The 24,617-nt window shown below is 51.6% G+C and overlaps 1 protein-coding gene across 1 annotated transcript in view; it reads left to right on the plus strand.

Moving 5' to 3' along the window:
• Nucleotides 1–24,617, plus strand: part of STX1A (syntaxin 1A) — a 94,842-nt gene that overhangs the window by 37,835 nt on the left and 32,390 nt on the right. The window contains exon 4 of the mRNA XM_075169089.1: nucleotides 23,651–23,725. Coding sequence (XP_075025190.1) covers nucleotides 23,651–23,725 — 75 coding nt within the window. The remainder of the gene's footprint in view (nucleotides 1–23,650; nucleotides 23,726–24,617) is intronic.

A 24,617-nucleotide genomic window follows, 5' to 3' on the forward strand; every position in this document is an offset into this window, starting at 1 on the left:
GTACAGATGACCAGCTCCTGCCTCCCGCTGCTCAGAGGACCCTGAAATGAGTGTTTTGGGCTCCGGCCAGGCAGGTGATGTTATTGGGGGCACTGGGACTGAGTCACACATGGCAGCTGTGTCACACCACAACGCAGGCAGGCAAGGACCTCAAGTCAGGGACTTGTCAGCCACATGTAGAACACCAAATCCCCTTAAAAATCCCAGTCTGAGGTCCCAGTTTTATGAGCGGATTGAGGTGAATGGTGTGTGGGAAAGACCCTGGGCGTGGGAGCGGGGTGCGAGGGGTCTGGAGTCACGTGCAGAAGAGGTGGGAATGAAGGGGCTGGAGGATGGAGGATCTTGGTGCAGGGTTACTGGGGGACTTTTCTTGTCACGGCATTTCTACCATCCAGGAAATCTGCTGAGTTACAGCCTCAAATTGAGCCAAAAAGAAAACTCCTCTAACAAAAGAAACCACGAGTAACAATGGAATCAAATAGCAGTGGGGAACCTGTGCATTGCTGGCAGATGCTGATGCAGGTACTTCACATGGGAAGCAAAGTGGTGATGAGCTACAGCCTCACAGCAGAAACACCCTAAACCTGAGACCTTTGAGGTTTGGGAGGCCTTTAGTTTGCATTTGGCTGGGGAAATGGGAAAAATTATTGCTGTTTCAGGCAGGATGGCTGCGGAGGCTCCGGCTGGGCAGCACTGGGTTTGAAGACTCTCGGAGGAGAGCACGGCTTGTACGTGGCCCTGATGCTTCCCTCGTGGTGGCATTTCTCCTCCCGTGGCCCTGGAGACCTAGCCGCTGATCCTGCCTCAGTTTCTGTGGGTCCACTGGAGAGAAATATTTTCTGAAGACAGGCAGCATAAATCTTGAGCTTGCTTTTAATGCCAGCAGAGCCTGCTTAATAGGTTTAAGCTTCTTGCGATCTCCTAGCACTGTTAATGAATTTCCAGGCTCCACAGAGGTGGAGCAGAACTGTATTTTCCTGATCGAGTTATCAGATTATTAGCAAAAATGCAAATAAAAGAGCTGCTTTAGTTGCAGGTAAAAAAAAGTGCTGTCCGGAGAAGCACTCTGTTGTGAGCACCACATGGTGAATAATGGAGGATCAGGCAAGATCACATAATTGTCAGGGAAAGAAGATAAAATGCAGCTGGGATGTGGCCTCCTCTGATTTCTGGCCTCGGGCTCTCTCATGAAAGTTTTTTCTTTTTAATCGTACGAAGCTGTAGATGCTAGAAGCATTTATTGGGTCAATTCATGAGTGTACCCTACTCATGAAGAGTTAATGGATGATTAATTAGCTTTGAGGTAAATAATTAATCAGCTGGTGTAGAATCCAACAGGTCAGAACTTGGTTTCTGATCTGTAAATACTGATGTGTGCACAGCTGAAGACCATCTTGTGCAGATATTATTTATCACTAGCCTCCAGCCCTTTGCGAACCTCTTCTTTGTGCACTTCTAATACGAAGAGTGATCATTGCTCAGATAACTGCCAGAGTTTGTCACGGTTGGTAGTGGTGCTTAGGTAGTAGCATTTTGACCTGTAAATCTAAAATAACTCTGCATAGGAAGGGAAGTCAGCTCGTGTCCCATTTACAAGTGTGACACTGAGGGACAGAGGAGATGAAAAGCTCCCTGGTGTCCCCGCACTGGTGGCAGTGCCTGGAGGCAGGCGGTGGAAATGGGAGCAAGATGTCTGCAGTGCTGATGGTTGTACAACTTGGTCATCGGCAAGAGGAGAGGTTGTGCAGCACAGAGGTGAGATGCGAAATGGCGCGGAGACATTGCACCTTGTGTTGGAAAGGACTTCACCTGGGGGAAGCATCTCTGCTCTTGTGTTTTGAGCTCTCTTGTGCTCCCATTAGTGTTGGCTGAGGAGGGTTGCCTGGTACCCTGGCTACCGAGTCCAGCCATGTTATGTCAATAAGGATGAGAAGACTCTTACCCAGGACGAGGTGAAACCTTTTATCCAGGGCAAAGTGAAACCTCTTATCCTGGACAAGGTGAAAGCGGCAAGGAGGAGCGCAGGATGAGCGAGAATTCCGGTTATTCGTTAACTAGCATTATTCCACTTTTTCTTTATAGCAAGGGATCTCTGTACCAGATTCACTCTCTGCCTTAGAGAAAAGCACTGGTATTCTGTCCCTGTGGTAAAACACAGGGTTCACTATTTCCACTAGCATGTAGCCTGCTTGTGGAAGGCTTTGTATGTGCCCAGCTGTCCTCAGAGTCTTTCTGTTTTCTCCATGTGCCCCCCAGTCAGAGCTGGAGGCCATCAGGAGATGCATTGACCTGATGATTTCCTGTAGCGGTTGCTGCCCGGACCTTGGCTGTTGTACTGTCTCTCCTCCCTGCCACCCAGCATGCTGGTGAGTCAGAGAGCTAGAAGGTTGTCCCACGGTGGATCCCATGCACAGAGTTTTGGGGGTTGTTGGCATTGGCAAAATGTGCTGCTGTCCCCACGCGGAGGACCCACCCTGTGGGCACCCTACCTGTTTACTGACCCTGTCTGAGACGGGTCAGATCAGATGTTCATTTAAATGTCCTTGATGTTGTTTTAGTCTGTTTTGATGGAAACTGTCTCCAAAGCAGCTGTTACGTGTGCGTGCGAGGGCATGTGTGCCATTTCCTACATTTCCAAAGGCTTCTTTGTTGGCGTTTTCGTAGCTGTCACCTCCTTGGCCCCAGTCTGAGCGTGCTGGAAGCCTTTCCTTCTTGGATCTGGTCAAAAGTGGTGGGTACAAATGTTGAAACTTCTTCCTCTGTCCCTCTAACCGCAGCCACAAAGGGAACAGCTCCTGGGGAAAGTTTCAGTGGAAAATAATGAAATCCTGACATGCCCACATGCAGACTTGAGCCTGTGTCAGTTCCAGCCTTTCTCCAGTGCCACGATGTGAAACCATCACTCATTCCGTGCCTGTGGTTGATGCTTTGAATATTGCTTGGCTTTTTAGTGCAACATGAAAAGGTTTAGAGTTGCATTAATATTTCAAAAATTGTAATAAACAGTTGGGCTATTACAACTGGACAGATTGTGTTGAAGGGTTTCAAGTTCACTGTTTTTATCTTCAGGTCTTAATTTCCACTTCAAACAATTATTGGTCTTTAATCTCTTAAATTAAGTACCACCTTAAAAGATGTAATCATAAAAAGGCTCAGCAGAAAGAGAACCTCAACCTCAGACAAAGAGCACCTGGGTTCAAGAAGGAGCTGACCCCTTGAGGAGTCTCTGGAGCCCTGAGAACAGTTGGGGCAGCTCAGTGTGCATTAGCATTTATCTAGAGCAAAGAAGCAAAGATAGGAAGACAGTGCAGTTTGTTTCTGTGGTTACTTCAATTAATCAGTGGATAGAAAACCACAAGTTTCTCCTAAAAAGTTTCTGGGTCAAAAGCAGAGCAGGGACAGACTAGCTGGAAGGTTTTTTCTGTGCTCCCTTTGCCTTTGACTTGTTGGAACAACCTGTGATGATGCTACCTTGCTCTTCCCGGCTACAAGGGCGCAGCTGTTCCCAGATAGCCAGGTCTTGTCTTTGAAGCTTTTCCATTGAAGAAACGAGGCTGAAGTTGTGAAGTTCTCGTAGTCAACCAAAGCCTCTGTTGAGAAACCATAGCTGATCCGACATTTCTTGTTATTTTTTAGCATAGTGAGAAGGTTTTGAGAAGAGGTGGCAATGTCAAGACTTGAAAGGCAGCCTCTTTCTATAGGAGGAACACGAAAGAGAGCCATATGCTAAATCTGCTCTCCGAATGCAGGCAGTAAAGCTCTGTCATTGTGTGGTGGAGAACGTCTTCCCTGTTGTACCTCAGCTTGGAAGGAGCACTGGAATCTCTGCATTCCTTCTTGTCACCCCATCTACTGTTTTTTGATGAAAGACAATTCAAACCTCATGCTGATTCCCAGGTTTTTGGGGCCAAGGCCCTCCTGAGCACAGGGTCACCTGTAAAAGCATCAGCCTGTGGTGATGGTAGAAGATGACACTATGTGTGCGGCATCCTAAGCTGAGGAGTGCTCTTTGCGAAGCGTTTGGAAATTATGTATGTAGTAACATTTTTTCCATTGAGAGCTTAAAGGTTTTGAGTCACGAAGAAAAAACGAGCATGTCTATGCCTTTATAATGCCCTTTCTGCTAAGCAGGTTGGGTATGTGAAAAAGAAGTTGGGATTTTTCTGTACAGGTGTAGGCTTTTAGAATAATGCAGCTGAGTGACTCATGTGTGTCCAATCCAAGTCAGAAATTAGGACACTTTTATGCAAAGGCATGTTAAAGTCTCTTAAAAATGCTACAGCTATAAGAAGTACCTTATTCTTGGCATCCATCTGGGTTCTTGCAGAGACGGTGCTTAGAGTGGGTAATGGCACCATGTGTGGATTATATATCTCACCATGACCAAAAGGAATCTAGAGCTCCCAATCTGGAAGATAATTCTGTGCGTTGAGAGTACTGCAAGGGCTTTTAATAGCTTATGGTGCTACAGGAAAGCAGCCTGCTGGGAAAGTGATTTCAAGAACGTATGCAGAACTTCACCTTATTTTCCTCTGAGTTTTAAGAAGATCCTGCTTAGCAGTTCCACTTCTGCAGTGGTGGAGCCGTGTCAACTGGAGCTGCTCTCAAGATTTAGCTGTGGAAGGATGCACAATTTTTGCTCTTAATTGCGAATAAAATGGAGCGATACCTAAACTCAATCATATTCTTTTTTGTTTGTCCTGTTGTTCAGTTTTACGTGAAAAAATGCTGTCTAAAAGGAGTTGTCAACATATGGCATCGTAGCTCCATTTCCACAGTGGATCCATCTCTGTACCAGCTCTGAGCAGGGTGTTGCTCACAGCATCCGAACCCTGGGGAGCGCCTGCTCTCTCACTAGAGAAGCTCTGAGCTGCTATTTTCAGCAGCCTGAAGTGAAGAAACTAGTAGTTAACTTTGCTGCTGAAAGGCTTCCCATCGGACCAGCCTCTGCCCTTGTCTGAACACACTGCTGGTGGGAAGGTGGTGACTGATATGGATGGAGCGACTGGGAATGGCGTCCCATCAGCTCGCTGGTTGTGAGCAACAGAAGGAATGGAAATAAATCCATATTTTTGTGATTGAAGTAATTTGTTATGTGAAAAATCGTGATTCTCGTGATGGAAACAGGCTTTTATGAGCCCCCGGTAGTGTCTTCTTGCAGACGGCTGCTTCGGCACCCCTGGCAGTGAGGACCACTGGTGCTGAGCACGAGCCTGCCTTCCTCCATTTGTAGCAAGAGGACCATGATGCTTGGCTGTCACGGTTGGTATTCAGGCAGTAACCTCTTCCTATTCCAGACTCTGAATTCAGTGAGAGACCAAATTAAGTTACATGAAGGCACTAACTTCTGAACTGTCCAAGTTTGTCTAAAGCGTGACCTGGAGTTTTAGGCAGCAGTTCTGGCTTGGTGGGACCTGAGGCTTGGAAACCTCTCCTTCATTACATGTGCCTGGGGATCATAATTAACATCACTGAATGAATGCAAATGTAAAATCCATCCCCCTTTGCATGCAGGCAAAAATGTGCCCAGAAGGAATGGAGCGCACCAGCCCGGTGCTGGCTGCCAGCCCTGAGCTATTGCCCCCAGGCTCGGTTCCTGGTAGTGAGCCGTGCTCTCTAACCTGATCCTCCAAAGGTAGATGCTGTGCAGGCTCCTTGGCTTTCTGCCGAGCTGCTCCTGCTTCGGCGCAGGCTCACCCTGTGCCCGCTCGTGCTGGGACGTGCAGGGTGCTGCTGCTGCTGGGGGCAGTGGGAAGGGGGTTGGTGGGGTTGGTTTCCACGCGTGGGGGACAGCCCTGTGGGGGTTCCCAAACCCCCAGCCTGGGGTGGGCTGGAAGTGAATCTGCCCTCATGTCAAGCAGCCTGTGCAGCCAGGGATGCGGTGCAGGTGGGCTACGGAATGAGCCTGCTGGCAGCGGTGCTCATCTGCACCGTCCACTGCTGCCATGAGCATCCATCCAGGGGCTTCGACTCCTGCATCCTCCCTTGCCTCGCCCTTCCTCTCACTGCCCGTGTAGGAGCCCTGCTCTCGGCAGAGACCGCACGGCAGGTGGACAAAAATAGCTCCTGCAGAAGCTGTTGAAATGTCAAGAGTGAGCAGGCAAAGCCCAGTCACGGTGTTGACAAACCACTGCTGCGTACGCAGTCGGGGCGAGTGCCCTCCGCTGTAGCGCGGGGATGCGGCACCTGCTGAGGGCTCGTTAAAACATCGTTAGAGTGTGGCTTGGAACGAGCACCGGGAAAGTGCTAGATAAAATCTGCTGCAAAGCTGTCCACCCTTGCTGGTGAAGGAAGGGCCACCGCTGCGAGTTTGTCCTCCCCTCCTGTGCCGCCCAGCCTCGCGCTTGTGTCTGTTCAGGGAAAGCATTAGCAGTGGGGAAGGGTCCTGGCCCCTGTCCCTCCATGCTGTTGGGGTGCAGGAGCGCCCATCTGGGGGGCTGAGGGCTTCATTTGCTGCACGGCGTCTTCCGCAGTGTGGGGGCAGAAGGTCCCACCTTGCCTTGTCAGGAGGGATACGCTGAAACAACTAGGAAGAGCTTTGGAATTAGCTGTTAAAACTTTGCAGCTCCAAATGTGTAATAATTAATAAGAGGAAATGGGCTTGTCCCAGATGAGATACTTGGTGTGCCAGAACGGGAACTGCTCTCGTTGCCAGTGTTTGCATGTGTAATCGATACTAAAAGGCAGCGCCAACCTTAGCTGTTACTGCTCTGGATGGTGTTTTCAGTGTGAACCTGCTGGAATTTTTTGCCAAAAAAATTACTGAGATTCACCCCCTCGGAGCCATCTGGCCACAGAACGCTGCGAGATCAGCAGCACTGCTCAAGCCGTTGGATATCGCATCCTTGTTGAGTATGACGCCACTGCATGTTCCGGGTTATTCCTTATTCCTGTGGTGTGCAGGCTGTCCGGGGAAGGAGATGAAGAGCATTGTGTGTTGCAGGACACTGCCAGATACAACATGCAGAGAAAAAGGCAGCCGGATGGTTTAGTCAGCCTTGGATGCGGGGTTTGGCTGGGCTTTCTAACCAATGGGCAGGACTGCGGTGCTGCCTGGGTGCCCGTATGCCTTGAGCCGTGGTGTTTGTCCTGGTTCTCCCTCCACTGAGCTTGGTAACTTGAGTTTGACAAAGGAGGTGGTCCAGAAGATCAAGGTCTTGATATAAGGACATGGTGAAGATTAACCAGCTCTTCAGTTTTCAGCATTTCCTCCTTGTAAGGTGGTAGCAGATTGTAACGAAGGCAGTCTTCTCTTGGTCTCTGGAATCTCCTTCTGTAAGGCATTTTCTCTCCTTCTTGAACAATTTCTACTGTTAATGCCATCTCCTTGCTTTACTGGGTCTCCTCCCATCTGCTTCAGCTAGTCTCTGGATAAGGAAGTTCCCCTTGCATGTGTCCAGCAAGGTGCAGGCTGTCCCCCTTACCCCCCAGCCCAGGGTCCAGCATCAGTGATGCTGCCTGGGGGCAGGTGATGTTCTGCAGCCATGTAACCTCCTGTGACACAGCCGCTTTCCACAGATTTCATGAAAGACACAGCACGGCAGCTTCTCTTGTCTGGTCTGGTACATCACAGGGCACTGCTCCTTATTTTCACAGAATCACAGATTGTTTGAGGTGGGAAGGGACCTCTGGAGGTCTCTGCTCAAGCTGGGTCACCTGCAAGCAGGTTGCCCAGGACCATGGTATTTGAATATCTCCAAGGATGGATACTCCACAGCATCTATGTGTGACCTGTGATCAGTCACCATCACAGTAAAAAACACTTTCCTTCCAGAACCACAGGCTGGCTGATGTCGTCATGGATCTCTGCTCCACCTCTGGGGACTGTGGTAGGTCAAAAGCAGGAAAGAGTGAAATCCTCCCATGCCAAAGGAGTTGGTCAGGTGATGTGTCCTCCATGAAAGACATGGGGCCCCAGTTGGTGGAGGTTCCTGACAACCCAAGTGCAGATTTGGTGCTTAGTTTGGTCCAGAGCATGTGAGCTTTGGATCAGAGAAGACTTCTTGAGGACACAGATCTTCACTATCAAGTGGACCATGTCCAGTGATGGCTAGTGTCTGGTCTTCAGAAGTTCAGAGACCATTAATTAGTTACTTAGATGGAAACAAGAAGAACCTATCCCTCCCTGACCATTGCACACAGGTGTCCTATCTTCTGCAACACAGCATTTGAGTGCAGTCCCTGTACCAGCACCAGGCTGGCAGTCTTGTGGCCTGGCTGAGGCTGGTATGGGAAATCCTGATCATCCCTTGACCCGGAAGGAGGAGACTGAACAGGGGATTAACTGTCCTGCAAGAAGCAGTAAGCCAAGCATTAGTGGACACCAACTACTTCCAGAAAATTGGATTAACTAGATCTTTTGCTGAGATTAGGTAGCGTTCAGACTGCTGTGTGTGTGGGCAGCTTTTCCATGGGCCAGCACCCACATGCAGCAATCAGGCGGCATCTCCAGACCTCCCTTGGGTGAAATCCTGCTTTCTAGCCTCTGTTGCACTTGATTTTCTCCTGGTACATCCTCGTCCGGGAAATGTGGAAGTGCTGTTGGGACACAACGTTGTGTTTGGAGGTGGGATCACAGCCCCATTCTGTCTGCACTGCCCATCCTCAGCATGGTGCTGCGTTGAGCTCGGGGAGGCAGTTGTCTACCTGAGTCCTGCTCAGATTTGCTGTTTCCCAAGAAAAAAATGCCTTCAGTCCCCACACGTATAGTCCTGTCATTGGCTGCTGCCTTCCTTGCTGGGTCTCATGTAACCTCCTCCCAGCATATGAGCGGATACAAGGTCCTAGAGTTGTATTTGGCCGTTAGATTATTGCTCTCCATGGGAACCAGCTGAGATTTGTCCTTTTTCAGTATCTCTGTAATTGATTTTTAGCCTGGTTTTGTCATTAATCAAGTGTGTCTTTAAATCAGATAGCTGAAGCAAGCACAGCTCTTCTGTGCCGCCTCTGCGAGCTGCTGAGTGGATTTTCCTCCAGCCTGCAAGCTCTTAATGAAAACACGGAATTGAATTCAACCCAGGAATGACCCCCGCATGGACTCATTCATCATTTTTCCCCAATCTGACTCCAAATCTTTAATCATCTGGTCCCTGTGTCCAGCCTGGCAGCATGGGTGTGATATACCCATATCTCCCTGACTAGCCCCCGGCTGCTACATACTGCAGGAAAACCAAGGGTACACTCTCCTTGCCGCTTTTCCTTCCTTGCACATTTTGCTTTGATTAAAACCTTCACCTATCCTGAACCTAATTTTGCTTCTGAGCTGTGTTAGATCCACCCCACTGAAGTATGCTCAGCAGCAGTGCCTTTTTCACATCTGCAACAGCTGGAGGTTTCTGCTGTCTTTCCCGAGCATCACCTGTGTGTATTAAAGCTGTCCTTCACTGAGAGTTAAGAGTTGGGCCTTGCAGTCTTGGAGGAGAACGTTGCTGTCCCTGTGAGAGCCACTGCAGAACTGCATGCGTGGGCAATGGCTGTGTGTTTTGTGCATGGAGCAGCCCCATGCTTGCAGTGTGAGAGCTTTGGGTTTGGATCGAGGGGCCAGAAATGTGGGGCAGGATAACTTGGAAAAAGGCAGTTGGTGGGGAAGAACCTCTGTCTATTAGGGTTTGGTGAGGAGGACCAGGATGCACCATGACTGTAGTGTATAGGGTGGGGGACACAGCCACATCTTGCGACCCAGAATGCCCACAGACATTTGGAAGACGCCTCAGTACGAGATTTCCCCAAGGCATCCCCCTGGGGAATACAAAACCTGCTGTCTAAAAGATAGAAATACCACCGTGCAGGGAGAGGGACATCCCTTCCTGGGCAAGCTGAGGAGGAGAAGAGCTCCCATGGCCGTGTGGGGCTTGCTGAGGTCCTGGGTAGGGTGAGCCTTGGGCATGAGGACCTTCTTCTGCCAGATGCGTGGGGTTGCCCAGCCGCGTGGCAGCAGGGAGGTGCAGCAGGGGCTGCGGGTGCCTGCAGACGGCTTCACTTGCACAGTAATTAAATTTTAAAGAGATTTTTTAAGTATGCAAATGATTAGACAGGTAGCGGTGGTTGGCCAGCCAGCTGCCAACAGCAGATGCTTGGGGCAAAGTGTAAAGGGTGGCAGGGCAGAGCCCACTGTCGTGCTAGGTAATTAGCTAAGACTGAGCACCGCTGCAAATGGGGAGGGCAAATCCTGGCGAAGACAGACATCTGGAGAGTGAAGAGGCAGGGGAGGGTGAATGCCAGTGCGTGGAGAGGGAACAGGCTGAGGAAGCCGTAATTAAGGGAGACAGACGGCGGGAGTAAGACGAGTCCAACGTAGCGGGGGAATGGAGGGCTTTGGAGGAGGCTACGGAGATGTGGGGCCAGGAGGGCATGGGTGCGTCGGTGCCGAGGAGGAAGTGCGGGGGCCACCATGAGACAGTACATAAAAATATTTCCTATGCAAGAGCTGAGGAGGGCGAATGAGTACTTGGCAGTTAGTCTGTGCAAGCCCAGACCTGCATCCATCCTATTTTCCCCTTCCTTTCTGTACAGCCCGAACGCATCCTTGCATTGTTTTGCAGTAATTTTGTAGGTTCTCTGTTATTTTCTGTTCATTCAAGCTGTGTTGTTTCATCTTTTTTGTTAAAGACAAGTTGGTTTTCCTCCCTTCCTACCACCATTCCCAGTTTTTCCGTTTTTATTTTGAGCAGTCAGAGGTAACCTGCCCTTCTCTGAGGGGCACTGAGCAAGGACAGTGCTGGAAGTTTGGAGAGATGAAGCAGGGAGCAAGCAAGGTTTGCTGGTCACAGCGCTCCCCTTGCTTTTGGGATTCCCTCTTCCCTCCTCCACTGGAGGGGAGATTTCCCCTCTGATGAATTAATGAGTGCTGTGGAAAAGGCAGCTGGTGACACGCCGGTGACGCTGGCGGCTGACGCTGCGCTGGGGAGGAGTGGGAGGCTGGAGCGAGCGTGCCAGGGAGCACGTCGGCGCTGCCTGCCACAACGCACAGCTCCTGGTGCTGCCCATGGCCGCCGGCTGCCGGGCCCCTGCCGGCTGGCGCAGCGAGGGTGGGGGGAGGCTGGGAAGAGCTCACAAGCAGCAGCGCCTCGAGAGTCGCAGGGGCTGGTTGATGGGGAGATGCGGGGGAGAGCTGGGCGATGGTGGCAGGGAGGACCGGTCAGGGACCCCTGATGTGCTAGAGGCCTAGCAAAAAAGGTTTAGGCTGGACATAAGGAAGAAATGTTGTATGATGAGGGTGGTGAGACACTGGCACAGGTTGCCCGGAGAAGCTGTGGATGCCCCATCCCTGGAAGTGTTCAAGGTCAGGTTGGACGCCTGACAGAGCTGCAGGTTGCAATGACTGGTTGATCCGGACAGGGTGTTGCCCTAGCAAACCTTCTGGTGGAAGCTCCAGCCGAGGTCGGGAGCTATCAGATGGCCGCTGCCCTGCTCAGGCCCCAGGGTGGGGAGAATGGGGAGAATCTGGGGTGAGGGGGACTGGGAGCCACAACAGCAGAACAACCAGCCAGCATGCCTGGGAATGGGCCACGAGCAATGCAGTTTGTCATGGTCCATTTGGATCTCTCAAATTTACAGGACAATGTATTCTGTAAATTAAACTTTATTTTATGAGCTCATTAGGAAAGAAAGCAAACAAGGCAAACAAGGGCTCAATACCCTTTGCACAGACTAGCCTAACATGAATTCACTAATCCATCACTTAATTCATGATGTTTCTAACTCAAAAGTTCTCTAATTCATAACTTGCAACTCATAACTCGCAACTTGTAACTCATGCATCTGAGCAAACTCATGAGCAAAACAGTTACCTAGTAGAGGGTGCGAGTGCTCATCCTTCCTCCTCGGTGCGGGCGTCCCCTGTATCACACCGGGAAGCATGAAAGCCTCAGCAGTCCAGGCTGCTGATGTAGCCACTTACAAAACTTTTTGGGTAAGCTAAGCTGACGTGGTTACGCCTTCCAGCTTGGAAGTTTGGTCTATACCATTTCCGTGAGTTAGTGGATTCTGAAGAAACTGCCAGATAACCCATATGCAAGGATGATGGCTGCAGGAGACAGCCTGCTGCAGGCGACAGCGGCTGCAGAATGACCTTTAGCCCTTTCTGGCCACTGTGTCCTGCCCGCATGTTGTCCTCGCTGGGACCTAATGGTGCTGCTCCCAGCATGTTTTAGCCAAAATCTGAGCAGGAGTTGAGTGAACAGTCACACAGTTCCCTGCACTTCAGTCCGTGTTTAAAAATATAAATCAGGCCACTTTTTTAAAGAAAAAATGCTGGATTGGGCAGCAGAGGTGTCTGAACTGTTCGGTGCGTGCTTTCTGGGGCTTTATTTCGCACATGCTGCTTTGGGTACCCAATAACTGCATCTTGAAGAGCGCTGTCTTGCAGCTGAAGCTCCGGGTGGCAGGACTTCTTCAGGTCATTTTTTTCCACCAGTGCTAGAAAAAGTTTTCTTTCCAGCTAGAGGTAATACTTGCTCTTTATCATGGAAATGTGCAACTCTAAAAATAATCTTTCCACAATTCGCTGGCTGGCTGCATTTCTGCACAAAGCCCTGTTTGTCTTTGTCCAAATGGGGTCACCGTATGTGATCTGCATCACCTTGTGCGTGGGGTGAAGGACTTCCCTCCTCCTGTGGACCCAGTCCCTCGATCAGGCCCTGCTTCTCCACCGCCCTTCGGTCTGCTCAGTCGCCAGGGCCCCTCATGGACGCAGACTGTCTAGCTTAGACTCGCTCTCTCATCTTGAACAATTTAAATATGGCATTCGGGGTACATCTGCTTTTGGGAAGAGCCATGGTGTGTCCTGGGTCAAATAACTGCTGGGCCCATGGTGGGTCATGCGTTGGTGGACCCGCTGGATCTTCCCCGTCGGAGCCCTCTACTCCCAGCAGAGCTGTTCCTGCCCCTGCCCAAGGGGCCTGGTCCATCAGACAGGCTAGGGGAGATGTCCGATGTAGGTCCTGATGTAGGCTTGTGGCATATATGATCGTGCAGTCCTGCAGAGCGGTGTCTGACGTGGCCTGGGATGGTTGGTGGCCCTCACGAGCTCTGCCTCCTGCACTGGGCTCTGGGGTTTGGAGAGGCCCAAAACTATTTTTTTGTTTAATTTTTTTTTTTTTTAAACTCTGATTCAGCTGGGGTTGCATTCAGTAAAAACCTTCTAGAAAAGGGTCAGATAAATGAGGGCCTGGCCTCGGGAGAAAGCAGCGTGGGCTGGGGTGCTGAGGGGTGGTGGAGAGCATGGCCAGGTCACCATGCTCATCACAGGATGAGCGCTTGCCTGAGGGTGGATCAGAGCCGACCTCCCGAAGCAGGCGACGATAAAAAGGGAAGGATGGGTGGAGGTGCTTTAGTATACAGCCAGAGTGCTAAGAATAAAGTTGTCAAGGCATGTGAACCTAATAAGTTTCAACCAGGCCAAGTGCAAGGTCCTGCACCTGGGTCAGGGCAACCCCCAGCACCAGCACAGACTGGGGGATGGATGGATGGATGGGTGGGTGGGTGGGTGGGTGAGTGGAAAGCAGTCCTGCGGAGAAGGACTGGGCGATACTGGTGGGTGACAAATGGGACATCAGCCGGCAATGTGCGCTTGCAGCCCAGAAAGCCAAGCGTCTCCTGGGCTGCATCACCAGCAGCGTGGCCAGCAGCTCGAGGGAGGGGATGCTCCCCCTCTGCTCCGCTCTCCTCAGACCCCCTGGAGCACCGCGTCCAGCTCTGGGGTCCCCAGCACAACACAGACATGGACCTGGTAGAGCAGGTCCAGAGGAGGCCACCAAAATGGTCCGAGGGCTGGGACACCTCTGCTGTGGAGAAAGGCTGAGAGAGTTGGGGTTGTGCAGCCTGGAGAAGAGACGGCTCCGGGGAGACCTTACTGCGGCCGCTCAGTACCTAAAGGGGGCTTCTAGGAAAGAGGGAGAGAGACTTTTGAGCAGCGCCTGCACTGACAGGACAAGGGGCAACGGTTTTAAACTGAATGAGGGTGGGGTTAGGCTGGACATAAGAAGAAATGTTGTATGATGGGGGTGGTGAGACACTGGCACGGGTTGCCCAGAGAAGCTGTGGATGCCCCTTCCCTGGAAGTGTTCAAGGTCAGGTTGGATGGGGCTTTGAACAACCTGATCTCGTGGAAGATGTCCCTGCCCCTGACAGGGGTTTGGACTGGATGATCTTTGAAGGTCCCTTCCAACCCAAACCACTCTGTGAGTCCATGATCTTTTGATTAAAGCATGGGACAAAAAGGAATTATTTAATTCCCCCAGACATCTCTGTTATAAGACCAATTAATAAACCAGAGAATTGCAGTTGCTCGTTTGTGATCCCAAATTCAGCCTCGTTTATGTTACTCAGACCTGGAAGGAAGATTTGCATTGCTGGAGTGTGGAATATCCTCGGCACAGCCTGGGTGGGAAGGACCCCCTGTGCATCCGCGCTGCTCGTGTTCAGGTCTCAGCACCGGGGCTGGCCAGGTGTCAGCACCACAGCCTTGAGGTTGGTAGAAATGAGAAGCAAATCTTCCCATCATGCAAACGTGCCGTATCCCATGCCAAAGAGCCTCGATCCTCGTTTTGTCTCGGCAGATAAAGGGGAACTGACTACAAGACTAAAAGTGAGAAGCTGTGGTGCAGATGATCTTGACTTGCTCCTTTATATCATGTGCGCACAGAATAAATTTAAAGCACTATATTCTCACTGCATCCTTTTGTGTTTCTTACAACTTCTCTGTAACTCCTACTTTTGGCGTTTTACTTGCTGTTGATTTACATTCGTCTCCATTTTCCCACACGTGGTGGGGAGGAGGAGAATATTTTCCCGCCCTGTCCCAGTGGCACAGAACCTGAAGCTGGGAGTTTCAGGGAATCGGAAAACCCAGCAAGCACCAGGCCGAAGGTCGGTCTGAATTTTTTGTGACACGCTTAAAGAAGAGCAGAAACCTCTCAGCTGTTTTGGTGCATTAATAAAGGAAAATGGGAGAATAATGCAGAAAGGACAGAAACATATGGGAAACGCTTTTTTTGAGTGTTTGAGAAAACACGTGATGTATCTTATGATGATTAAATTCTTACGTTCCAACAGTAATTCAGGTTGTTGCTAAACAGTCGGTACCAAAAATAGACACTGCTGGATCCAGTCTACTTGAAGTTATTGATTGGGAGGTTTTCCAAGAGCTGAGTAAGATGGTGCCTCTGCCATTAGTGTTGATTTCCAATAAGTGTCCGCATACCTGATGGGCATCAGGGGCACGGGAGGTAGCACAACGTCGATTTTTTAAAGAAAGAAAGAGGGAATGAGTTGGGTAATTATTGACGGATTAACCCGACCTTGCTTCTGGGCAAAATAATGGAGTATTTGAAGTGGAATTGGATTGAGAGAATTAAAGGAGGGTATGACAATTAATGTGGTTCGGTGTTGTAAAAGTAGATCTGAGCAGCTTCACTGGCTGCCCACTGAGTGCCCACAGGAGGCTGGGTTAGCTTTGCTCCCTGTGAGCTCCGGCACTGCTGTCCCACTGCATCCTGCACCCGTCCTGGAGCTCCCTGGGGTTTGCATGTGGCCCTGAGTGGGATGGGAGCAGGCAGTGAAGGGACAGGGTGCTTGCGCAGTGCAGCTTATGATGGCGTTTAGTGCCACCCTGGAGCTAACGGAGGGTGGGTTGAGAGGCTTGGAGGAGAGCCATGGGGCTCTGGGAAGAAAATGGGAGGAGGCTGTGGAAAGGGAAGGAGCGGTTTGCTCGTCAGCCAGCTAATTGCTGTCAGAGAGGTGGGTGCCCCGAAACCTTGCGGGCAATGCTGTAAAACAGCCGGGGCTGGAGATCTCTGACAAATGGGCATATTTGCAGCTGGTGGGAGCAGCCATCCAAAGCTGTTCGATCACATAAATTTTGCTGTCTTAATTGGGTGCCCCTCGTGGGGGCCGGGATGAGTCCCTGGGGCCGCTGGCTGCAGCTGCCTGCCCTCACCCGCACAGCGTCCACCATATCGGTCCTGTGCAAAGCTACTGTGCTTTCATCGGGCCCGTTGCCTGATTTGAGCCACGTTTTAGCAGGATCTCATTGCTGTGCAAACAGAACTATGCTCTTCAACTTGCATTGTAACTCAGGGTACGTAACTATTGCTGAAAAATTAATTAAAACATCTCCTAAATTCCCCCTGCTTTGAGGTATTGATACTTGCTGTTTCCTGTCAGCTCAGCGATCTCCCACTTTCCGAACAGCAGCTCCGGTGGAGCTGTAAGCTGGAGCACTGGCATGGAACGTGATGGGCTGGAGATGCCGGGAGCAAGCTGTGGGTCCCACTAGGTTTGCTGCTGAATGCAAACTGTTCCTTCCATGGCTGTGGTGGCAGGCAGCTCCATGAGCCTGCTGCAGGCAGGATGGGCAGCAGGTCTTGGGAGCCGTGTTGTTGCACGAATTGGAGGATTCGAGCTCACGCGAATGTCCCAGCAGGGTTATAGCTCCCCTTCATCCCTAGCTCTTCATGACTGCCTGCAAACTGTTGTTTTTGTGTCAGTTATTCGAAAAAAAAAGAAATTCCAACACTTTCTCTGAAAAAAAAAGAAACTGGAATAAGGCACTGTGCTGCACTGTCTCTGTCTCCTCCAACTTTTGCACAGGTTCATCACCAAACCAAAATACTTTGATCCCATCATTTGTGCTGCTGGATTGTAAGTAACCAAGAAGTGTGGCTGCAGGAGAAGCAGTTAATGCATAGCACGGCTCTCCCTTCATCCTGAGATTTGCCCCCCAGAGCGGGTTTCTGGCTCCGAGGGAGCTCAGTTTGGCAGGAGCAGTCAGAGGAGGACAGCCGCGGGACGAGAACACCCTAAGGTGTAGCTCAGCCGTCAGCCAGCTCAGCAACAGGCTGTGAAAGGCTTTGCATGCTGGGCTCCTGGGTGCAAGGCTGCCCATGGCCACTCTGTTGTTGCAATCCCAGTTGTTGGTGCAAAACTCCCAGTATCTGGCCAGTGGACTTGGACTCCCTGCTTCTTGGTGCCTGCAGCTCAGCGCTTTTGTCTGGCTGGACTGGCAGCCTGTGAGTTGCCAGGATGTGTGAAACAAGATCCATCACCGCTAATATAAAAGGGTATTTTATAAGCACAGTCCCACTGATATTACTGATGACCAGCTTTTAATTACCTAAAAATATGTTACAGAAACACGTTAAACATCTCACCTGCTTCCTTTTTCAGTAACTTAGAAAATCAAAAGCTACAATTTTAATCTGTTGTGGATCACCTCCAAACACAGCCAGATGGTACAGACAAGGCGTTCCGGGGAAAGCCTTTAGTCCCAGGGGATCCGTAAGAGCTGTTCAGACCCTTCCGTGCATCATCTCTGTTCTGCTCCTGTGTAAAAGCCTTGTGACATTTTGCACTGACATTGAATCCCAACAGCGTCTCTCCTTGCTGCATCTCGAGCAGGATTTGTCCCTCCTGGCATGCTGGAAGTTAAAAATCCTGGGGCTGCTGGCCCCTCACGATGGTACCGATGTCTCCTGTGCCCTCTCTCCTGGCGAAGGCAGATGGACAGAATCACTGTGTCCTATTTCTGCAGCTCGCCAAGCAGCTGCAGCTCCTTGTGTTGCTTCTGCATGGAAGGGACAATCCTGGCTCTCTATGGGGCAGTGGTTGCGCAGCTCTCTCCTACCCGCTCCTCTGCGTACTCCCCCATTCTGTCATACCTGCTGCAAATGGTTGTATTGGTCAGAGTTGAAAAAAATTCTAGAAAATTAGGAAAGGGTTGAGTCAGCATCTTGCAAACCAAGCGTCTAATTTTTTCTTCTTGCTTTACTTAACTTGAATAAATAAGTTGCAATGTCAGACTCTGAGCTCCGTTTCCAAGAAAGAAAATCAGCGTTTGGGAACTGAAGGACTGCGTAGAGGTCATTGATGTCCCAAATCTCTTTTGGCAGATGGGACTGCAGCTGGAAAGCCCTTCTCCTCAGGGCTTCTCTCCATCCATCCATCCATCCATCCCCCTGTCTGTGCTGGTACTGGGGGTTGCCCTGACCCAGATGCAGGACCTCGCACTTGGCCTGGTTGAACTTCATGAGGTTCGCATGGACCCATTTCTCAAGCCTATCCAGGTCCCTCTGGATGCCACCCCTTCTCTCCAGCACATCGACTGCACCACTCAGCTTGGTGTCATCCACCATCTTGCTGAGGGTGCACCCGATCCCACTGTCTATGTCATTGGTGAAGATATGAAATAATATTGGTCCCACTACGGACCCTTGAGGGACACCGCTTGTTACTGGTTTCCACTTGCACATTGAGCCACTGACTGCAACATTTGGATGTGGCCATCCAGCCAATTCCTTATCCATCCATAGTCCATCCATCAAATCTATATCTCTCCAAATAAGAGGCAAGAAAGTTGTGGGGGACCGTATGAAAGGCCTTACAGAAGTCCAGGTAGATGACATCTGCTCTTCCCTTGTCCACTGATGCAGTTACTCCATCATAGCAGACCACCAGCTTAGTCAGGCACTATTTGCCCTTGGTGAGGTCAGTTGGCTGTCTCTCATCACCTCCCTGTCATCCATATGTTTCGACATATCTTCCAGGAGGATCTGCTCCATGATCTTAGCAGGCATGGAGGTGAGGCTGACTGGTCAGTAGTTCCCAGCTTGGGGCTGGAACAGCCTTTCTAGCCAATCTCCTCCCGGGTGGTTTTTAAAACAGGTTTCATTTTTATTACTTTAAGGCCATGAAACACTATGGAAAATGTTTCAACCAACTCTGTAGATCCCTAGGAAGGATTCCTTATGGTTTGCTCCCAGAGACCGGATAGCTCATGGGGCTGCCAGGTCTGTGCTTCCTCTTTGCATTCACCTTTAAAAAATACCCTACATTTCGTAAATGTAAGTGCCAAGATAAAAAGGCACATCAATGGTAACCTGCGAGAGATAAGAAAAATTTTAAGGCAAGAAAGGTTTATTGTTTAAAATTTCCTTGGAGGAACTGTGGTCAGGATCTTCTTTAATTTTTTATTGAAAGAGCTAACTCTTTGCCAAAAAGATCCTTCTTCTTAGCTTTGTCAGCTCACTCAGTTATGAATTAGTTTGAAAATGTGCTTTTCTTGATTATGTTGCTTGGTTGTTGTCAGTAAAGAATTGCGGGTCGCAAAGAGGTAAAGGTTTGTTAATCCAAACAATAAGTGAGTGGAGGAAGCTTCGATGGCTGAAAACTGTATCGTGTGTGCAGAGTCACCATCACGGTGGTCCTTAGGCGTGCTGCGGCGGGCGGGTGTCAGTCGCCTGCAGTTAACTGTGAAGGGTGGTGGTCTGGTGCCCACCTGCCTGCCTGTCTGCTGCTGCCCTCCTGCTCGCTGCTGGGCGGTGTGGAGGCTTTTTCCCTCCTCCTTTATTGATAGTGTTGAACATCAATGCTGCGTGTTGGGCTGCAGGCAGAAGTCCCCCCCCAGCCCTAAGAAGCATCCTACGTGGCAGCTCCGCGTGCCGGTTCCTTGTGTTTGTCCCCTTCCCTGTTCCGTGGGGGATGCTTTTGGGAACTCAGAGAGCTGCGGGGAAGGGGAGCACAAAGGAATCATTTTTTTCCTCTTTCCCAAGCAGCTGAGGCTGTGCTGGAGCTGAGTGGTGTTACCAGCCTTGGCTGGGTGTTTGCCCTCTGCCTGGTTGGTGCCCCGTTTGGTGTTGGCAGAGGGAGAAGAAAGAGCTCCCACTGGTGCCTGCACCCCTGCCTCCTCCCCTGCCTCCCCTGTGCTGCCTGGGCTCCCTTCCAGGGCAGGTCACAGCGGGCCCTGGGGCTTCTCGGGGGCATGAGGCTCTACCTCGGACCAAAGCCTCCTCCCCACTCCCAGCAGGGACTGGGGACATGGCCTCACGGTGCTGGTGGCCGTGGGGGCATCCCTGCTCCCTTGCTGTGCTCAGTGCCAGCAGTTTGTGGAGCAGACATCCCGGGTCAGCTGTGGGATGCAGGGAGCCTGGCCCATCCTCTTGCCCATCACGTCTTGCCCCTTGGCGCTGCTCTGCTGCAGCAGCGGTGATGTTGTGGTATTTCAGCTTCCTGTTGCTGAATACCACTCACCATGAACAGTTAAACAGATTTGAGTGAGTCACTTAAACAGACGCCATGGATGTGAAAATAATTGTCTGGGAAGCCTGTGCTTGCCAGGTCGCCAAGTAATCCTCACACGTCCTGTGACTCAAAGCCAGCCAGGAGGAGTGTTTTCTCCCTGCTGCTCAGTTGGAAATACTTTGAGGGAAGGCAGCCTAGCTCCCCGTCCCATCCATCCACTCCCTTCCTGAGTGGCCAGCATGGGAGGGTGCTCACTTGCGCTCACCACTTGCCCTGTGCGTCCTCAGGGATGCATCAGGGATAGCATCACTGCAGCGTATCCCTCAGCCCAAATTGTTGGGGATAAGAGAAAGTACGTAGCAGTGAGTTATGTAAAATTGTTTCATAGGATCAAAGGTGGGTGTGGGTGGGAAAGGACCTTGGAGGTCCCTGGTCCAGTACCCTCCAGCAGGTCCATGAGATCAGGTTGCTCAGGCCTTCACCCAGCCACATGCTGAATATCCTTAAGGACGGAAATCCCACAGCCTCTCTGGGTCCAGTGTTTGGATCGCCTTCATGATGACATTTTTTTTCCCTAATATCTAATTTGAATTTTGCTTGTCTCAGCTTGGTCCATCACTGTTTGTCCTGTCCCTGTGCACCTCCAAGCTTCAGCAAGAAGCTGAAGGTCACATTCAAGGACCAGCAGGAATTCTGGCTCCAGCTTCTCTCCACCCTGCTGCTGGGTAGCCGTGGGCAGCAGTAGGAACCCCTTCGCTTTCCCCTTTCCAGGTGAACAAGTCCAGCTCTCGGCCTGTCCCCGTGTTCGTGGCAGCCTGTTGTCCTACAGCACTCCAGGGTCTTTGTCTGCTTCCCCGTCAGCTGGCCCCAGCCTGTCCAGGTGCAGGGAGTTACTCAGCCCAGGCTGGTTTGTTTCTTTATTAAATACAAGTTCTTTCAAGAATGGGGAAAAAATAAATAATTAGTCACTTAAATGAGAACTCAAACTGAAAACGTCCTCCTCCTTTCACTGCATTTGTGCTTATTCTCTAGCAAATACATAATTGTACCACTTCCCCCAGTGAGGCCGCTGTGTTGGCTTGCTCAGAAATACGTGGAGCCTGGGGTGAAGGTATTTGCAGTCGTGTTCGTTTTCTCCTTTTCCCAATAGTGCTGAAGCTCTTAGCTCTGAGTCAGAAATGTGTACAATCGTCGATAGGATGTGACCTTCCCCCAGCACATTCCCATCATCATGATTTTCTAATTATGCCTGTGACTGCCAGCTGGGAGCATACAGCATTTGAAATGACTACCACAGCCACTGAAATGACTCAGTTAATGTGCCTAGAGTCTATTAAACAAAGTTTTATTCAATTAACTAAGTCTTGATCTCATCAAAATCAAGAGGGAGCATTAGAGTGGCAGCATTTCCGAGAAATCATATTTGAATGGCAGGTTGTTTGTACATTCTTTAGTGTCTGGATCTTGAGATATTGCAACGTGCTGGTCTCACTGCTGAGTTTTAGGGTTGACCGGTCCCTCGGTCGGGGCACAGTTACGTCCCTGGCAAGCCAGCTGGGCTGCCACAAGCCCATGGGTGAGCACAGGGCGTTTCGTACCACCCAGCCTTTTTGCAGGTGGGGCTGCACAGGCAAAGCACGGTTGGGTACCTGCGTGCTGCGCACAGGTGCTGTGCCCCCAGCTCCAGCCCTGCCGCTGTGCTCGGGGGGGTCCGGCATTTTCTGAAGCACAGGGTGGCGAGGGACACACCTGCACATCTTGGCTCCTTCAAGGACACTCTGGTTTCTGGGAGAGGAATCTGGCTGATATCACAGACTCACAGAGTGGTTTGGGTTGGAAGGGACCTTCAAAGACCATGCAGTCCAACCCCCTGCCAGGGGCAGGGACGTCTTCCACTAGATCATGTTGCTCAAAGCCCCATCCAACCTGACCTTGAACACTTCCAGGGAAGGGGCATCCACAGCTTCTCTGGGCAACCCGTGCCAGAGTCTCACCACCCCCATCATACAACATTTCTTCTTATGTCCAACCTAACCCCACCCTCATTCAGTTTAAAACTGTTGCCCCTTGTCCTGTCACTGCAGGCCCTGCTCAAAACTCTCTCTCCCTCTTTCCTAGAAGCCCTCTTTAGGTACTGAGCGACCGCAGTAAGGTCTCCCCGGAGCCGACTCTTCTCCAGGCTGCACAACCCCAACTCTCTCAGCCTTTCTCCATAGCAGAGGTGTCCCAGCCCTCGGACCATTTTGGTGGCCTCCTCTGGACCTGCTCTACCAGGTCCATGTCTGTGTTGTGCTGGGGACCCCAGAGCTGGACGCGGTGCTCCAGGGGGTCTGAGGAGAGCGGAGCAGAGGGGGAGCATCCCCTCCCTCGAGCTGCTGGCCACGCTGCTGGTGATGCAGCCCAGGAGACGCTTGGCTTTCTGGGCTGCAAGTGCACATTGCCGGCTGATGTCCCATCTTCCACCCCCCAGTGTCGCCCAGTCCTTCTCTGCAGGGCTGATCAAGGAGCTTCGCTCTGCTCCGGGTTTGCCGAGCACGGCTTGTGGCTTGGAGGTGCTGCTGCAATGCAGAGAAAAGTCGTACAAGACACGGGTGCCTGGAGATGTTGCAATGGTTGTCCTTCAGTGGTGGTGAGCTCAGAGCCGATTCCTGGTGTTTGCGCACGGGAGTGAGGGCAGATAGCCCTGTGCCAGATCCCATCGGTGATGCAGGGCTTGGAACTTCCCCAGCTGATTTACTTCTCTTGAGTGTGGCATATGCTGTAGTTTCCTCCTCTCTCTAGCCGAGTCAATAGTCCTGGCAGCCCAGGAGACTCTTGTAAAAGCCCTCGCAGTCTTGGAGAAGCAGCCCTGGGGAGATGCTGAGACTCATCAACAGGCTCTCTGCTCGGCAGGGCTCTTCTCCTGGTGGGAGCTGCGCACAGGTTGCGCAGGCGCGCGTTGAATGCTCATGGGGACAGGGAGGAAGGGACTTGCTTGTTCTTGTTTTTATTTGCAACTCCTGTGCCCCTGCCTGTTGAAATACGAGAATTGCTTTACACCCTCCCGCCAATGCTGGGCTGCTCGGAGTCACTCCTGAGATGTGGGCTGTGGGACTGTGGGGTGTTTCTGGTTGCTTCAGCCCCTACTTTTCTGCCAAAAGCAGCAAATTCAGGCTGGGGAGTGAACACATACACTGGCTGTTAGTCAGGGGGTACTGGTGGAAGACATGACCTTTCGTAATGCCCTGGGGAGGGCTGGCCGGCATGGCAGGCGCTTGGGGAGATCAGCCCTTAGTGAGCAGAAGGTTTTTGGTGTCCAGCAGTGGTCTCCTCTCCACTACAGGAACCAGCACTGTGGATTGTGTATCCCTTCCCTTCCAGTCTCTGCAGAGCGCTAGCTATAAGGCAGGTTAGGACTGTGCGGGCAGGGGGTCCTGCAGAACAGCTCCCCGGCTCCCTGCTTGCCCGACCAGCAGCAGGGTTATTTCCAGGCTCAGGACTGTGAGGAGAGTCCAATGGAGTGCGTGGGGTGGAAGTGCTCCCCGTCTGGAGGTGGGAGTTCTCACAGCTCTGGTCTCCACATGCTATGGAGCCGGGCAGCAGATTTTAGCGGTGTCTCCAACACATCCATGTTTGCTCTTTTCTTTCTCCCCAGAAACAAAGGAGGAGCTGGAAGAGCTGATGTCTGACATAAAGAAGACGGCGAACAAAGTGCGCTCCAAGCTAAAGAGTGAGTATTTGCCTGCGGTGCTGCTGTGGGGCTCTGCCTGCTGCGCTCCTGCCCCGCAGCCCCAGGCAGCGGGTATCGCGGCTCCCATCCTGGGCTGGGCATGCAGCAGGCAGGAGCGTAGCTGCCCTGGGTCCTGTTCCATGCCCCCACCGCTCAGCACTTCCCACTCATTCCCCATGACCAGAAATGTCGTGCCCTAGCTGTCATCTCAACTCTGTGCTCGCAGCAGCTGGTGTTTGACTCAGGTCGAGACAGTTTCGGGGTGGTTTGCTCTAGGTAGGAAAGGGCAGGTTACAGACACACAGCCCGGCCCTGTCTGTGTGTCCTCTGGCAACCTGAGCTGGCTCTGGGAGGGGTCGCAGAGCGGGAGGAAGGGCAGCCAGAAGTGGCATCTGCCATTGCTTTGCAGGGATCACCTGGGGATGGGCGTCACCTTCCCACCCCCTACCATCCTCTAGCTGCTGTTATTTGCCCTTTGTGAGTTTGCTCTCTTGTGCCCAGGGGATGGAGGAGAGGGGATGGGGCCATGAGCACCTGGTGGGCTGCGAGCAAGTCGCCAGTACTTGCAGGCGTTGGGCTCTCCCAGTGAGCCCTGGCTTTGAGCAAAGCGCGGCATGGCTTGGGTTGCCAGGGCTGAGTGGTTGAAGAGGTGCTGCTGTGGGACTTGCAAGCCTCCAAGAACAGCTGGCTCTTCTCTGGTGAGCCAGGTTGGCACGGGCAGCCTAGGCAAGTGCAGCACCAAGGATAGCCATGGTCCCTCTTTCCTGTGCGGCTCTGGCCGGGCTGGGTGGTGCTGCCGGCTCTCCAGCGGTGTGCTGGCACGGGGCGCGCTGCCCTGGGGCTTGTGCTTCTCTCTGCCCCCATCCTGCGCCCGCCGGGCTGGTCTTGCTTT

This window comes from Calonectris borealis, chromosome 19, assembly GCF_964195595.1.
Source record: "Calonectris borealis chromosome 19, bCalBor7.hap1.2, whole genome shotgun sequence".
In the NCBI taxonomy this organism is placed as follows: Eukaryota; Metazoa; Chordata; class Aves; order Procellariiformes; family Procellariidae; genus Calonectris; species Calonectris borealis.